Source organism: Thamnophis elegans, chromosome 5 (genome assembly GCF_009769535.1).
Source record: "Thamnophis elegans isolate rThaEle1 chromosome 5, rThaEle1.pri, whole genome shotgun sequence".
Classification (NCBI taxonomy): Eukaryota; Metazoa; Chordata; class Lepidosauria; order Squamata; family Colubridae; genus Thamnophis; species Thamnophis elegans.
Window position 1 is genome coordinate 31,559,980 of NC_045545.1, and position 17,190 is coordinate 31,577,169.

At 41.0% G+C, this 17,190-nt stretch overlaps 1 protein-coding gene across 1 annotated transcript in view; it reads right to left on the reverse strand.

Annotated features, from left to right (window-relative positions):
• PCSK9 (proprotein convertase subtilisin/kexin type 9) overlaps positions 1-14,314 on the reverse strand; it is a 31,854-nt gene extending 17,540 nt beyond the window's left edge. Inside the window, exons 1-4 of the mRNA XM_032217939.1 lie at positions 13,771-14,314; positions 7,614-7,805; positions 2,501-2,624; positions 1,522-1,655 (exon numbers count right to left, since the gene is read on the reverse strand). Coding sequence (XP_032073830.1) covers positions 1,522-1,655; positions 2,501-2,624; positions 7,614-7,805; positions 13,771-13,971 — 651 coding nt within the window. The 5' untranslated portion in view covers positions 13,972-14,314. The remainder of the gene's footprint in view (positions 1-1,521; positions 1,656-2,500; positions 2,625-7,613; positions 7,806-13,770) is intronic.
• Between the last annotated feature and the right edge of the window lie 2,876 nt (positions 14,315-17,190).

The following is a 17,190-nucleotide window of genomic DNA, read 5'->3' on the forward strand; positions in this document are numbered from 1 at the left end:
ATGAAGAAATTGGAGGACAGAGTTCAAAACATGGAAGAAAAAAATGAGCAAAGAGATAAGGAAACTGTGGATACTTACAACAAAGTGAGCGTGGTTGGTAATGGCAAGAGCAGAATATGGAAAGGGGAGATAGATGGATTGGAACTCTACCCCAGACTTCAAAGTACAGAAGAAAAGAGAGAAAAAATGATGGAGATAAGCTGATGGAAAGAACAGGTGTTGGGTTTCAAGCTTTTATGAGATATGAAAGGAATAACGTGTTGCCAAGATTTATTAAGAAAGTAACTAGAACATTAATGCTACAAATGGCAAGTGATATAAGACCATACTATTATTGGAAAGATACAGGTTGATGCAATGAAAATGTATAATAAAAAATTAAGCTAAATTTAGTTTACTAGTAGTATGTATAAAATGAAGTGACAATAGCTATAATTAAATAATGATTAATAATGATAACAATACATATAGATATATTTGATAATATGAAATTTTATATAAACAACACATGGAAATTATGAGAGGAGGTTTAAAAGTTTTATCTAGAATATGTTATAAAGATGTATTGTGATTGGATGATCTTAGGATGATTTAATGGAATGTTATCACATAATCCTCTTCTAGATTTTGAATATTATATATAAAAGGATGTAAAAACAATTATAGTCAAATTAAGGTTGAGATATAATAATTGTGATATACATGAATATAGGTGAATTTAAAATATGTGATTTGATATGAAAAGCAGATGGTGACTATGGAAGACATTAATGGAAATACTGTAACCAACTGACACACTTTCTACAATTTGTAATGGAAGATGTGTCAGCTCTCAGGCTGCCATCCAGGGGGAACCTGTCCATCACCATGCCCGCTCGGCCATGCTTACACGCCACTAACGCTGCCATGTTGATGTTGCCTCTCTGATGTTGATTGAGCCTGTAGCTGCATGTGGCTCTTCTACTCAGGTGCAACTGCCTACTCTAATGTAACTCTTCTACTTGGGTGCAACTTCCTACTCTGATGTAACTCTTTTGCTTGGATATGGCTAACCAGGAAAGAGGCTCTGATGACACTGAGTGGGGGTGTGGCTGAGGGTATGGGTCATGGTGATTGGTGATGGTGGGTAGCTGTCATCTGGGTGGAGTTGTGGATGGGGCTGGGTGGGGTAATGGTATATATATATAGGGTGATGGTGTTAACTTGGTTGGAACTGACTTGGATTTGATTACCTTTGTATCATTGTCATTTAGTGCTGGTTATCACATAGTTTCTTAGATAGAGAAAAAAGTTTTTCACCAAACAAACTGAATCTCTGTTTGTATGCAACATGAACGCCGGAACGTGACAAGATGTTTTTTTTTTTAATGTTTGTTTGTCCTTATTCAAAAACAAATAAAAATTGATTTATTTATTTTTAAAAAAAAACTCAGCCTGGAAGAATTGCCATGTGTTATTCTTAGTTTTGGGCTGAAATTACCATTTCCAGAATCTCTTGCCACCAGAAAGGAAAGTATCTACCTGGCGGTGAAAGCGAGTGCCATCTTCTTCAGGGACATTCTCAAATTCAGTCACAAATATTTTGCCTTCTATTTCCCGATGGGTCGTCTGGACACCAGTATCTAGCAGATAAACCTCAACCAGTTCACCAGCATCTATAAAGAGAATCAATGATACCAGAAGGATGTGTACAAGATACTTACTGAGGTAGTTAAATGCATTTCTTATTTTGTTTGTCAATATTCAGGAAGATCAATCCTGATTGTGGCAAATTCCATAATCAAATTATTCAGCCAAATATTGCAACATTGCAAGGGTGGTCTTAATTTGAATTTCTTTTGTGCTTTAGCAATGGAAGGAAAATAGTTAAATAGTGTGATTCTAAGTCAGAAAGTCAGACTTAAAAATCTGGGTACTAGAAGGTAACTGTGGACTGCTGTGAATATATGGACATAGTAACTGCATCATAGTTTGTCATTCTGAAGTTAGTTTGTTTTTTAAATAGCTGGGAATGAGAAGATGTGGCTGGGGCTACAGTATGAACTATTTTGATTCTGTCTCCAGCACACTTCTACTGGCAATTGGTGTAAGATCTCCATTGATATCAAAATGAGCTTGTCTCCAACCATGAATATTAGGAACAGGAAAGGAAAATGCAATCCTAATAAAAACTATATCCATAGTAACAGATGAGTCTTTCTGATTTCTTCTCATAATATATTCCCAATCCAATCCAACCCAAATATCCAGGAGATAGATAGATATACTGTCTCCTCTCATAACCTCCTATTGTCCATTCACTCTGACAGAACCAAGTGGATTACTGTAGTTCTGTAATCCCTAATGAAGAATAAAGTCAACTTGACCCGTGTTCCATGGCAAAATTTGAATTTGTATCCCATTCATACAATTCTTGTTGGAATAAATGTCCATTGCTTTTGACAGAGGGTCCCTGCCTGCTTCTAAAAAAAATGTGGAAAAGATGGAAGTGGTAGCTTACTGGGGGGATTATACTCATTCAGCGTGACCTGTTCTGGGACAATCCGGCCAAGATTCCAAGGAATGCTTTGAGCAAACACGTAAGAGTCCTCTTCTATGTAATCCACATGTGGGAGTTTCAAAGCCTGTACAAAAGAACCAAAGTATTGCAGCACAGGTAACAGGACCACCATATATATTTTTTTTGCAAAAGATTATATAAATTATGCAAAAGAAACATCTTAGGCATCTGTTTCACCACACTATAACACAACTTGTCTCAGATAGCTTGATTCTTGGAGAGCCATCACACATACAATACCAGTAAATGGTAAATAATTCTGCTATACATTTTGCAGTACGTGTTTCAAACAAGCATGTAAGCTGTTTGACATTACAAGAACCACACAAGAATGTAAAGGACAAATCTGAGAATTGAGCCTTCATTCACCCAATCCATGCTGGTTCAGGAATTCTGGGAGTTGAAGTACACAAGTGATAAAGAGGCCACAGTTGCCCAACCCTGATCCAATCTATGTAATATATACCTATAAATATGCTTTATGTTCTATACTCTATACTGGAAGTTTACAATGTAGATCATATGCCTTCCGGCCCCTCTGGAGGGCCATATACCTTACTTACTTACTTACTTACTTACTTACTTACTTACTTACTTACACACACACACACACACACACACACACACACACACACAGAGAGACAGAGACAGACAGACAGACAGACAGACAGACAGACAGAGATGACATGCAGATAGATATCTGACCACAAGCATAGTGCACCGTAAGAACGATATATTTTCAATGTTCTGGCTTTAGAATGCAGAAGCAAAAAATGTAAGGATTAAGGGTAGAATCCTAAATTGAGTAAAATGGGTAGTTAGAAAAAAAGTAAAATATTTCCAGTAATTCCTGGGAATAAAACAAACAACACCAAATACTTTGTATTATAGAAAAATCTTTATTTTGAAGTACTTTTTGTAGTCAAATTGTTTTGTCCAGGTTCTCTTCTGATTTTACATATAATCTCCCCAAAAGGATTTACAACACTCTCTGAAGGTCACTTAATTATTATTTTATATATTGATCAGTTTAAAAGTATTGGCCACACACCTCCAATGGCCTTTCACTTTCCTTTTCTGATTAAACTTAACTTTCAACATCCCTTTTCCCCTTTTTCCCCTTCTTTTCCACATGGAATTAAATGCCTTGCAGGTCTTAAAAATCCAATGAAATGAGAAAATGTCTGTTTCAAGTAATGGGAGTTGTAATCCAGAAGCTTAAGGTTTAGCTCTATATACCATTGTCTCCACATGGAGAAAGTTGCTTCAAAGAGGCTTCCATCCAAGAATAGAAAATCTCAGCAAAAATTGCCTTCCCCAATGAATCATTTATTTCACTTAATAAGCTTTCCCCAAGAAGGTGCCTCTGGGTGGGCTGGATTTCAATTCTCAAAATTGCCAGCCAATCAGACCAAGTTAAGGAAGGCCATTCTCAAATGTGGTACATGATTGCATCGACTTCAGGCCACTGTGCTATTGCACAAGTCTTCTGATCACATTTGTGTACGAAGCAGCCTGGCACCCAGGGAAGCATTAACCAAACACCCCTCCTCACCCTGCTTGCTGGGTCTTGCACCATTATCTGAAACTTTTGAAATGTTTGCAGAGTCAGCTATTGCTTTAAAAGTTCCCTGATTTTCAAGCTGCAAACCAAAGAGCAAAGGTCTTGCAAAACGCCTCTCCTATCCATTTCTGTGGGAATAAATGGGAACAGGAAAGATTCACAACCGAGATTGCGAAGTAGCTATATAGGACATGGATGCTGGCAGGAATTATGTGGCCTGAGTGGAACAATGTCTATCATTAGGCAAGTAAGTCACTCCTAAAAACAAGCCCCCTCAACAAATCTGGATACTGTTCTGACCTAGGCTTCCCCAAAAAGCACGAGGCAGAATACTGGTCCCAACAAAACTCCTTTTATTAAACAAATGTGAATTCCTCTCATTCACATTCAGCAAGGCCTGGCAAAGTCTTTCCAGGAATATTTATAACTACAGATCTTATCTATCTTGGAAACCTGCTATGTAAATATTTTCCAAATGAGGTGCTATGCAAGGAAAGACTGGGCAGAGTCTCTGAAGTTCACGGACAGATCTACACACTCCTGAAACAAATCTAACAACCGAACGAACAAATTGTTTCCTGCAAAAGCCCAATCCCCTTTCGCTCCTCTTTTATTTCCTATGGGAAGGGCCAATCATCTTCCACCTGTGACTTTACTCCCAAGTCTACCCTGATTTCTGAGTTGTTCTTCTGGCTCTGCGCATGTGCACACTAGGAACAGGCTCTAGCTGTTCCTTTGCCTCACTGAATCTAGCTCTGTAGGCACCTGATCACTGCCAGACAGCCTCGGCCCCATCTTTGTCTCCAATGCAGAGCCCTCGTCTGAGACTTCCCCAGCCTCCAGGACTGGCCCATGTTTCTCCCCAACCTCCTCACTGTCCGACTCTGCTACCAGCTCTGCTGGCAGGCCACAACAAATACAGTCTCATGATAGAGTAATCCAGCAAGATTTGTCTCAACCAAACATAGGTCCAGTATGCATATTACCTGTCCCTAACATTTATATAAACGCATAAGTTACACATACACTGCCATTTTTGCAAACATGGCTTCAAGCCACAAAGATATGGTAACTATTGACATCTTTCCTTTATCCATCATGGGTCTGTGAACATTCAGAAAATGAGAGGCATTATCATTATACAAAACAATTTATCAAAGCATACTGGTGTACAACCTGAAAAATAACTACCTTGCAATGTTTTTCTATAGAAAAAAAAACCTTTTCAGAAATGCAAAGGAAATAATCAGAAATCAATTACTACATAATATAAAGAAACAAAGACTGGACACTATACCATTCAAAATGGTGAGATGCAAATTTGTAGCTAACGTTCTCAGTGAACTATCTGTGTAAAGTATGTGTTTACATGCCCTGTGTGTGATCATAGATAAGAATAATCTCACGGCAGTCTTTGAGAATTCTAAAATTAGTATGTCAACAATCCCAACTCAGACTGGGCTCTGGTTCTTAAGGCAAAGTAAGTATGCATTATTATCATAGCTTAAGCAAATTGCCAAAATACAACTCACTTCCAAGTAAGATTTTAAATAGGCTGGAATGCTATATTCAATAACTGCAGTATGTTGATTTTTTGCTGAATAAAATACTGAGTTTTGTCACTACTGAAAATAAAAATAATTCAGAGGAGGTTATCTCCCATGGCAAGTAGCAACACCTAGCCAACCTTTACTAACCTATGGTGAGTACTTGAATGGGAGACTCCTAAGAAATACCATGATTAGGAAGAAGATAACAATTATTATTGCCAAGGAAATGATGTGGGCTTGTCTATATAGTCACTCAAGGTCATTTCAAGAGAATCTTTAGTTAAAATTAGCACAGATTGCTTGTTTCTATTGATGAGGATATAAATAAAGCCTCTGTTTATGACATGCTTCCCCTTAGTGTGATGCCTTCCACATGTATTCAACATTATCTCAAGCCAGCAATTATCAGCAACCCACAAACACAAACACATAGATAATGATAGGTAGGTAGGTAGGTAGGTAGGTAGGTAGGTAGGTAGGTAGGTAGGTAGGCAGGCAGGCAGGCAGGCAGGCAGACAGACAGACAGACAGACAGACAGACAGACAGACAGACAGACCGACCGACCGACCGACCGACCTGGAAGTCTTCTGTAAATATAGTAAAATTAATTCTTTGCAATGAAGACTTGCATTAGACCTCCGCAAATGAACAAATTCTGATTTAGAATCTGGTGGAACAAAGCATCTAATTACTAATATAAAGATATTCCTCCCATGTAGAAAAATATTTTGATTAAATAACAGAGGAAACATATTTTTAATTTATAGCAAACATTCCCAGTAAATGGGTTAAATCACAATATTGCCAGGTTCGTTTTTTATAGATTCAGTTGCTATTGAGAAAGTTGTTTTAATAACTAGGAAGATATAGTTGATAGAAGGAGTGTCTGCAGGGTATGGTCACAAAAGTCAAGACGGCTGCCATGATAGCTTGCTCAAAGCCCTGCCCACTGTATATAGGTAGTCCTCAACCTGAGCCTGGAGTTAGTCATAAATCATGCCAGTTATAACCAGGTCAACACATTTGTGCACAATCCTAAAAATGAACACCACTGTCGCTAAGCAAATCTATTGTCTGCAATGGGAGATTTTTGCCAGAGTCTGCAGAGGAAAGTATAGAGCCACATATCGGACAGGATTGGGGCTCAGAGAATGTTATTCTGACGGAGCAGCCTCACCTGGGTCCATTGGACCAGCACTAGGGTGAGGCTGTGGGAGGTGAGCTGCAGCAAGTGGCCAGGAGGCTCCACCGAGGATCAGAAGCAGCTGCCGCCCCTTAGCAATGAGGAGGTGGTGCAATCCAGACCTCCTCCTGGTCCAGGGCATCAATATGGTCAGCTAGACTATTCATGAGGAAGTAACCCTCCTTCTAATGAAAGGGGCTGCACCAGCGTTGCCTACTTAACCCTGCCCTGCGGACTTGAGTGTTGCTGGAGCAACATGTCCAGTTCTGTGCCTCGTGTGCTCGTGCCTTGTCTCCTGTCCTATTTGACTGCTTTCCTGGACTTTGGAAATTGGCCCATTGGAATTGGTTGCTTTTCAAGGACCTGTTTTAGAGGTTTGAATAAATACCTATAGAACTCTTACTCTGTGTGTGTGTGTGTGTGTGTGTGTGTGTGTGTGTGTGTGTTTGTAGCAGGGCAGCACAATATCAGTTTCCAGCAAACAAAATCCTAAATTACATTGCAAATAGCCATAAATGTTGTTTTGGGTTACTCAGCACCCAAAATACAATCACATGACTGGGTTTCCTTTGGAACTTCAAATCTGGGTCATAAATAACTTTTTTGGAGGGTCTGTCATAACTTCAAATGATTACTAAATGACCAGTCATTAAGCGAGGATTATATGTATGTACACCACCCATTTTTTTATGTATAGACTCCCACGTTTAACTGGCAAATTAGCATGTGGACAATCAAGTTAGATCTGAACTTACCATATGCAACACATCGCTGCTCATCTTGACAACAAAGCCCTGGATTAGCTCCTCAAAGATATGCAGGATTTTGGTCATGTAGCCATGCTTGGCTGCTCTGGCCTGCAAATGCTTGGCAGTTTGTAGGGCTTGGGATTTAAGGGATTCCTCCTTGAGCACCACAATATAATGTCCAGATAAGCGCCATGACTCCTGGGTTTAGACAAGAAGGAGAGAACAGGTCAGAGGGCAACCAAAACAAAAATCTCTGTTGGTAAAATGCAGTAATCAAGTGGGGTGCATTGATTGAAAAATACTCTTCCAAAAAGGTTGAATTTCAAGCCCCATAATCCATTGATTGGTCATTTTAGGGGAAGGATTATGGAAGCTGAAGTACACTTCAGTTGTACCAGTTATAACTAGAAATTTATAAAGAAAAGTGACAGTTTACTCCCTCTGTGAACAAAATTACTGGTAAATTACATGGACTGGGTCAGTTCCACTCCTGAATGAATGAAATAGCCAGAAAAGTCATTCTAGAGCAGGGGTCCCCTACCCCCGATCTGTGGGCCATCACGGGTCCGTGGCATGCCAGAAACCAGGCCACACAAACAAGGGAAGCCCCATCTGCGGGATAAAGGCAGCACATGAAACCATACACACACACACACACACACACACACTGGGGACCACTATTCTAGAGAAATTGTTTCTTTTCCTGAATTTCTATGCAATGTAATCTTACTAAGCAACACTATTACACTCCATACTCATTTTTATCAAATGTTAGTAAAGAAGAAACCCGGGATTTCATATCCATAAAACTGTATCTGAATCAAGATTAGTATTTCAAATCCCACACTATCCCTAATTATGCCCTGGATATTGTATATTCGCTTATCTGCTAATTCATTTGAGGAATGCATCAATTTCTTATTGCCTCCAAATAACACATTCAGCAACTGCTATCCTGGTTTAACATTCCTTCTGTCTAATTATGGACTTTAATTGGTTTTGTTTATGAAAATATAGTTGTTGCAAACCTTGAAGAAACTCAAGGGAGAGAAATCAAATAATACTGCTTTGGCACTGCTGATGGGAGAAGAAACAAGTATTCGGCAATTTTCAAATCACTCCACCCATGTCAACTGAAGAGACAAGTCTTGGATGAGGCTGGGGTAGGGATGGGTTTTTGCCTTGACTAAACTGGCTTGACTAGACTGTAGCCATCAATCAAAACTCATTCTGCTTTTGTACAAGTGTTTTTCATGTGGATTTGCCCATCAGCTGATAATTGGGAAGGTTTTAGATCTAGTGTAGTGCTCTTGCAAAAGATCAGTAAACCTATATTCAAAAGGAGCAGAACAGGAGTTTCATGCTATTCCAGAAGAGCTCTAAAGTGATTCTTAAAAGCAGTTCAAGCAACAACTAACAAATAGCAACTGTGCCAGGAAGCATCAAAGAGACAGCTCTCTCTTCCACCTCACCTCACAACTCCACCCTAACATGGTTGATTAGATGCTGTTCAAACTGATTCTGGTCTCATAGGTACGACTCAGCTCAAGAGATCTGGCAGATACAGAAAGGGAGCCCACTTAAAAATATGACTCTCCTACCAAAAAATGGCTCTCCAATCCTCTGGTTTTCCTTTGAAATAATGTTTGTTTAACCTGGCAGATTTTGCACAATTTATAGTTCCTTTAGTGTTGGAATAAGGGGATAATACTTTTACACCCTATCACAAAGGACTACTTAACCCTCATAGTTCAGAGGCAAGATGAAGACAGAAAAAAAGTCGCTGTCAGGTGTTATTTGTACCATTGTTTGGTGTAAAAGAGAAAATGCCCTCCAACTCAAAGAGATAAAATACCTGTGAATCTGGAAACCCCATTGTGACTTGCTTGCCTGACCTTTTCAGTTAATATCCCTGATCCAATATTGAACTAGAACTCTAGGATCCTGTATAGCATCCGCTAAAAAGTTTTGTATGTGTCTTACAGCAATTAAGCAACTTAGTCTCCATCATGCATCATTATTTTACCACCCTTCTCCGCCTGGCTGGTACAACCAGTGGATAGGAATCAAATACTCAGAATAAATACATTCCAAACAAACAAAGAAGGTTCAGAGGTGCCTTAAGACAAATCAAGTGAACATAATGCTGTATACATGTATACCGTATATACTCGAGTATAGGCCGACCCGAATATAAGCCGAGGCACCTAATTTTACCACAAAAAACTGGAAAAGTTATTGACTCGAGTATAAGCCTAGGGTGGGAAATGCAGCAGCTACCGGTAAATTTCAAAAATAAAAATAGATACCAATAATGTTTTTGAATATTTATTTCAAAGAAAAACAGTAAACTAGCGGTGTATTCAATGAAATACTTCACTCACCTCATGATGCTGATGTCCCGCTGTGATGATGATGTCCCGTGCAGCCGCGGAAGCGATGTCCCGCCTCCTATGACACACGGCACAGTGATTCCTATCATTGGATCACTGTACCAGAGGAGGTGGGACATCGCTATGTGGCTGCTTGCCATAACAAGGAGGAGGTGGGACATCGTTGCAGAGCGGCAGGAGGGGGAGGAAGGGGAATCGTAAGACAGCCCTGCATTACATTAGAACGTGAGGAGGGGGGATGGTGCGGTGCGCGCTGCGTGGCAAACTGACACAGAGGGAGGGGAAACTCACAGGGGCACTGGGCCATTCACGAGTGTCACCCAGCGGCATGGCCCCGCCCCTTTTTCTCCTCCATTTCGGGCAAATTTTTCACTGACTCGAGTATAAGCCGAGGCAGCTTTTTTCAGCCCAAAAAGTGGGCTGAAAAACTAGGCTTATACTCGAGTATATACAGTACATGTTCCTCTGCTCAAATGACTGTACTTCTTGGATCCAGCAGTTTAACTTATATGTATGAGTTCCTTTTTAATTAAGAATTGCCCACCAATTCTTAAGAAAACACAGGGACTTTTTCAGGAATTTGGGGTTTTTTAAGCAGGATGCTACAGGCATACACTTGTTGGAAAACAATGAGGAAGTAAGTTACTCACTCTCCAACCCTTGCCCACAATTCTCAGCAAGGAACATTTATGGGAGTGTTATTGCATCACATCAACTGGGGAGAGCTGCCTTAGGTCACACACAGTCAAAATGATTGATGTCTGGCCAATTTTCTAAAATGAAAGTTTTTCTTGCTGCACAGAACATCACATTACAGCAGTGATGTGCGGTGAGATTTATGGCTGGTGAGGCAAGCGGGCAAAAGCCGCCCTATGGCGGACAAAGCGCCGGGGCTTTCCGAAAGCCCCACCAAAGCCCCGGCGCTGTGTCCGCCATAGAGGTGTCCCGCGTCCCGCCTCTATGGCAGACACAGTGCTGGGGCTTTTGGAAGGGCTCTACCACACTAATGGAGAACCCATCTTTCTCCCCTCTCCTACAAAACAGCATCAGAAAGAGAAAGGGGAAGATTATATTAATGAAGACATCCCACACTTAAAGTGGTTCCCTTTAGACAGGAAACGGAAAATGATTATAAACACGCCTGCTGAATGGTCAGCCTCCTCGCTTTAACAGTTTTGGGTTGCCAAATTCAACTCAGACACTTCCGAGCTGAGGGATTTCCTATTGCCCAATAAATGTGTTTATTTATGGGAATGGTTCTGAAACCAAAAAAAAGTGCCAGCCCGCATGCCAGCAGAGGCGGGTAAAACACACATACACACACAAATTACTTACAATAATACAATTACTTACAAATTACATTAATTTGGAATTCCTCCCCCTCCCTCCGACCCACATACCTTTTCCGGCTGTTTCACAGAGGATTTCAACTCTGCTCTTGTCTGCCATGATGAAAATGTAAAAATGTAAAAGGAAAAAGGCAAATGCTGCTGAGGTCAGACTAGGTTAGCTGCTGCCAGAGTTTCCAATGGATGATTCTGCTTAACTGTTTAAAAAAGCCTCTAAAAAAGTGCCCTCTACAGGAGGAGGCGAGAGAACCAAGTGCCTCATCTACATAAGGAATTTTTCAGCTTTTAACCCTTGCTTAACTCTGCTCTAGTGATCATAAAGACAGACTAAATGAGGCACGTGGTTCTCCTGCCTCCTCCTGTAGAGGGCACTTTTTTAAGAGGCTTTTTTAAACAGTTAAGCACTAAGCAGAGTCATCCACTGTGACTCTGGCAGCAACTACCTCAGCCTTTTTCCTTTAATTTTTTTCTTTTCTTTTCATGATGACAGTGGTGAGGCCCTGTCTCCCCTGACTGCACGTCCCTGCCTTACAGTACTGTTGTACTTTATTCTAAAAACCCTCCAAAGGAGTTTTATTGTTTCATAAAGCATAATGGCAAAGTAGTTTATATTATTTCTTCACCTGCAACTTATTAGTATGTTCATTCAACCTTTTCTATGTCAGAACAGAGTAGAATGGGGTTAAGAAGATGCTATGCTGTAAATCACTGGTGAGTCACCAATTATAGTTACAACATATCCAAGCAATTTTTAATAGAAAAAATAAAATGATCTTGTGTCACACTCTCCCTGCATTGCTAGTTTTAGGCATAAGTTACACTTGGGATGGGGAAGGCTGAAGGAGCCTATCAAAATTTCAGATTTTTTAAATTTAGTTTATTATAATTTTATATCTGAAAGTCTCCAAACTTCCTGTATGGCATTCATGATCCTCATGGATTAATTAATTAAGATAGTTTATGTATTCCTAGGTTTCTTTTCATTAAATGCCTTTCTCCATCCCATCATAGGTTTGTTGTCCATCTTCATAGCATTTCTGTCATATTGCACAGCCTTATTCCGTTACTTTTACATTTTCCCATAACTGTTTTAGGGCCTCTAGACTTGATTTAGACTTGTTTAAATCAAGACCTGCCTGTCATTTTCTCATGGTACGAGTCTTTCACGACAGATCAGACAAGGACAACAGAGTTATGAATGGTAATGCTACTTTATTACAAGATTATGGTAATGAATCTTGTAAGTTTTCCTTTATCTTCATGAGAACTAAGGTCATGCCTGAGATGCTTACTCAGATTACATTTCTGCTCTGGACACTGATGTTTTTGTCTGAGCATAGCCTGGATTGTGCTTCTTTTCCTCCTGTTTCTCAAGGTTATTCCTACTGCCCATTATAAGGGATTACTAAAAGCACAATGGAGAGTGTGTGCCATCCGACTCATCCACCCCATCACTTCAATTCTCATCATGCCTTCCATCAGACGTCCAAATATGCCGCATAATGCCCCAGGTAAGGGAGAACCCCAAGTCCACATGGAGTAACCCAAGGTTCAAACGGAAGGAAAAATAAACAAGAGGGCACCTGCCATGGCACCCTTGTTAGTCTTGTTCTAGTGACCCCTTCCTGGGAGGCTGTTTAAAATACCAGGTCCTTGTTCTGGAGCAAGCTAAGCAGACTGCAGTGAAAGATTGCCCAGGTCATATGCTTTGTGACTAGATAAATCCAGGCCCACCTTGCATGGCATGTATAGTGGGGCAGTTTCAAGGCAAAGAAACAGAGCTTCCAACACTTCTCTTTTGGAACTGACAGCTGTACATAAAGAAATTCCAAATTAGCAGAATCAGGAGATTTCAGAAGGATTGCAATTTAAACAACTGCCCCATATCTGTCTTCTCCCTTTCCTTTTTTTTTCTTTTTGACATTTAAGGAGGGCAAATTCATACAAGTCCACAATCGTAACCCACTTCACCTACACTACAGCCTAACGGCCTAGAAGATCCTGTACATTCACTGGGCGTATTCCGAGGGAAGCGATCATAACAGGGCACTTGAGATCATCAGATCGTTGCCCCAAGCAGATGCATTTCCTCATTAAGCAGCGTCCCCTCCTGGGGCATCAGTGTTTGGACCCGTCGGTATAAACCGCGGAGGGTCCAAACCAACCCGGCGAGATTCTTCGCGTCCGCACAGCAAACGCTGCGCTTAAGCTGCCTTGCCCGGGCGAGCGATGCGATCGCTACACCAATCGCAACCGGTAGCAGCGCCGGTTCTTTCCAAACCGTCACCAGGACTTCACTCGGGCACCGGGAACATGCATCCTGCCAGTCGCGGGGGCAAAGAGGAAAAACCCCAACCCCGAGGTGGGGAGCTCCATCCGCGTCTCGGTCCCCCTTCCTTTTCGCCTCCCCTCCCGCCTCACCTTATTGCTCCGGTAGAAAGCTGCGGGGGAGCTTCGGTGCCGGGCGAATTCGGCCAGGTTCTCCTCCTCGAAAGCAAAGGAGCGCATCAGGTCTTCGCCTTCGTCCGCCTCGTAGTGAGCGGCGGCCGCCGGCGCTGACCCAGCGAGCGCACCGACGAGCAGCAGCAACCGCGAAGCGCGCCAAAAGCCGCGGCTGCCCATCGCGGCGCGCTTTGCAAAGCAAGCCTTGGAGAGCGCGGGAAACCCGCAACGCCGGCCTAGAGCCAAGTCGAGGGAGAATTCCCACGCCGATAATAGCCAAGAAAAGGGCGCCAGCAGAGCCAGGACGGAAAGCGACCCTGGTTTTGGACTTGGACCGCGCTACCGACTTGGGTTTATAAACCGGCCTTCGCTTTGCGAGTCACTCAGGAATAGTAAACGCTAACTGACCATCCCAGCGAGTGCGCACACTCACAGGCGCAGCAACTCCGCTTGCTTTTGCTTTCCCTCCCCCTGGGCCAGATGTTCGCGTGCTCCTCTAAATCTTTGGGGCGGGGATGTGCCGGATCACGCCACCGTTTTCCCATCGGACCATCCTATCTTGTTAAACATTAATTGGAGTTTTTCTCATCCATTGAGATTAAGTTTCTGCCCCTTTTTTTGTTTTCCTGGCGTCGTATTACAGGAACTTTATTAAAAAAAAAAAAAATCCCCAACGAGACAAATGCCCGTATTTCTATGCCTGAACACGATGAGAAAATTACGCCTGGAAGCAAAGGAGGAAAAAAACCGCCTCTTTCTGCAGAAAGTACTTGGGAGCGTTTTGTTTGCTTCCAACAGGCATCGCGGTTTGGTGAACCTTACAACTTGTTAAACTCGCGCCGAGGCTAAAAGTCACCGTTGGGTTTAGTAAATATTTGACCCTCAGTCAAAGTTGAGGTCTCAGTTTTACCGATGACCAGCAGCAAATGATTCCAGATTCTGGACCAGATTTCTTTTCTTTGCGTTGCCGAACTGGGCTGAGACCTTTGTGCAGGTAACAAAAAGCTTTATTCCTGAGCTCTATAGCTCTTTTGCAGGACATTATTTTAACTTGTGTAATTCATCATCGAAATATACTTACCTTTGAATTCCTGCATTAAACAAGGAGTTGAACTCAGTGACCTAAATGTTCCCATCTAAATTTGTAGATAACTCAAATCTACACAGCTTTAAATGGAATCCTTTAAACCGCATCTATAAAAAAGATAAACTAATAAGTGACTTCCTTAGGTACACAAAATATCCCCATAACGCTGCTAGGCAGGTTTTTAAGAATAGAGTGGATAGTCATTTGCCTGAAATGCTATAGGGTCAACAGGAGGCTGGACTAGAAGACCTCAGTTTCAGAACTATTCTGACTGATTGACTTAAAAGTGGTTTTTAATATATTTTTTAAACCATCTGTTTGAGGAAACGTCCATCTGGGTTCAGTTCCAATTGGGAAAAAAACACTGGATTCATGGAAGTTGCTTGGAAAGAAGGTTTATTGATGAACAGCATGCTATGGCTTCAGTTCCTGGGCAAAAAAGGGTAGAGATACTGAAAGTGCCTGGGTTTTATGCCCTCTCTGGGCTTTTGAATTTGAGCTTGCATTCTGATTGGTTTTCAGATTCCCATGGGGCCATGCAGGGGTAACACTGTAGGTTGTCTTTTGAGTAGGTTGACTCTTGCTGGGTGATGATGTAATGAAAGGGCTTTGGGCAATTCCTATTATGACTCTGCCTGAAGTAGGTAGAACTTCGTTACATAGAATAGACTGCCCCAGGCCTTAATGGTCCATTGACAGGGGGGGGTGAGTTTCTGCCTCCCTTTTAGGGGAAATATTCTGCCCTTTTAATATTTCCTAAAATATCTCATTTTCCTAGGAGAGGGGTGGGTGATAACTTTCTACAGATCATTTGCTCTAACCAACTGTCAGTGTAATGTTAAAAAGTCAGTATGGTGATTTGCACTGAAAAGATCCAGGTTCAAATTTGTACCAAACCACAATGTGCAATGGATGATCTCAGCCTATTTTATATCATAAGGTTTATTATTGGATGACATGATATGCTACCTTGGACTCTCAATAGAAAGAATGGAATAAATGCAATAATAAATATATTAAATAAAGAAATAGTAAACAAACAAGTCAAAAGCTCATTTGTAACTTATCTTAGTGGTTTTGATGCATTTATGTTTAAATAGTATCTTCCACTTTGAAAAAGAAGAAAGCAATAATCAATTAAGATGAAAGAGGAGGAAGGAAGGCATATCTAGGAATGTTATTCTTTCATAAACCCATAAGTGACAAAATCTAGGTTCTCTTGGATGGAAATCAATTGGTTTCTACTTAGATTTTAGGTTATTTATGGTGGCATTATCGCTTTTGAGAGAGATGATAGCAGTATTTGGATGCAACCTTGTGGGTTCTCTATGTAATGTTTTTTCACTCTTGATTCCGCCAGCCTTAGTGTCTTTCTGGAACAGATGTTAGAGTTAGGGTCTATTCAATTCAAGATTACTTGAATCAACATTTTCAGAAAGTAGGCTGGTTTGCTCCCCTGTGTGGCATTGCATTGCACATCACGCTGTCTTATCTCCTATGCTACTTAATGTATATCAACCCACTCAGATGTGGTCATTTGGGTATTTGGAAGGTTTTGTCACCAATACACAGATACTGCATTGCTCTTATTTCTCTAACATCCCTGATGTTCAGTGGATGCTGGACTTGGATTGTTTTTGAAAACAAATTTAGGTTTAATCCAGATTACCTGCAATCATTACTGGTTGGCTCTAACCTCAGAGCAGATGATGTGTAAACGGAACCTTTTCTGAAGAGCTTTTCACTTCACCAGAAATGTTAGGTAAATAATTTGGGCATGGAACTATTATTGTTGTGATTTGGCAAAAGAGTCGAAATTCAAGTTTGTCCCCTATATCTGAAGCCTTCTTAATGGAGTCCATAAAATCAAGGTTTTATTGAACCACAAGATGGCTGCAATTATTGCTCCAGCAATCTGTCAGATTAGCATGAGTTCTAAAATGGTGCAGGAATTTTAACTAAGAAACTGGGATTTACAATTTGCATAGATTCCATAAGATATATGGATTTATATTTTTTTCTCAAACTATGCCCAAATATGATGAAGTAAATATTTCTTAATGTAGAAAGGCAGATTAGTCTAGTGGTTAGGGCATTAGACCAGGGGTGTCCAAACTTGGAAACTTTAAGCATGGCTGTCTGGGGAATTCTGGGAGTTAAATTCCACAAGTCTTAAAATTCCCAAGTTTAGATACCCCTGCATTAGACTAAGAATGGAAAACCTAAGGTCAAATCCTGCCTTATTTTGGGCTCACTTCCTCAGCCCTAGGAAGAAGGCAATGGCAAATCACTTCCAAAGATGTTGATTAGGA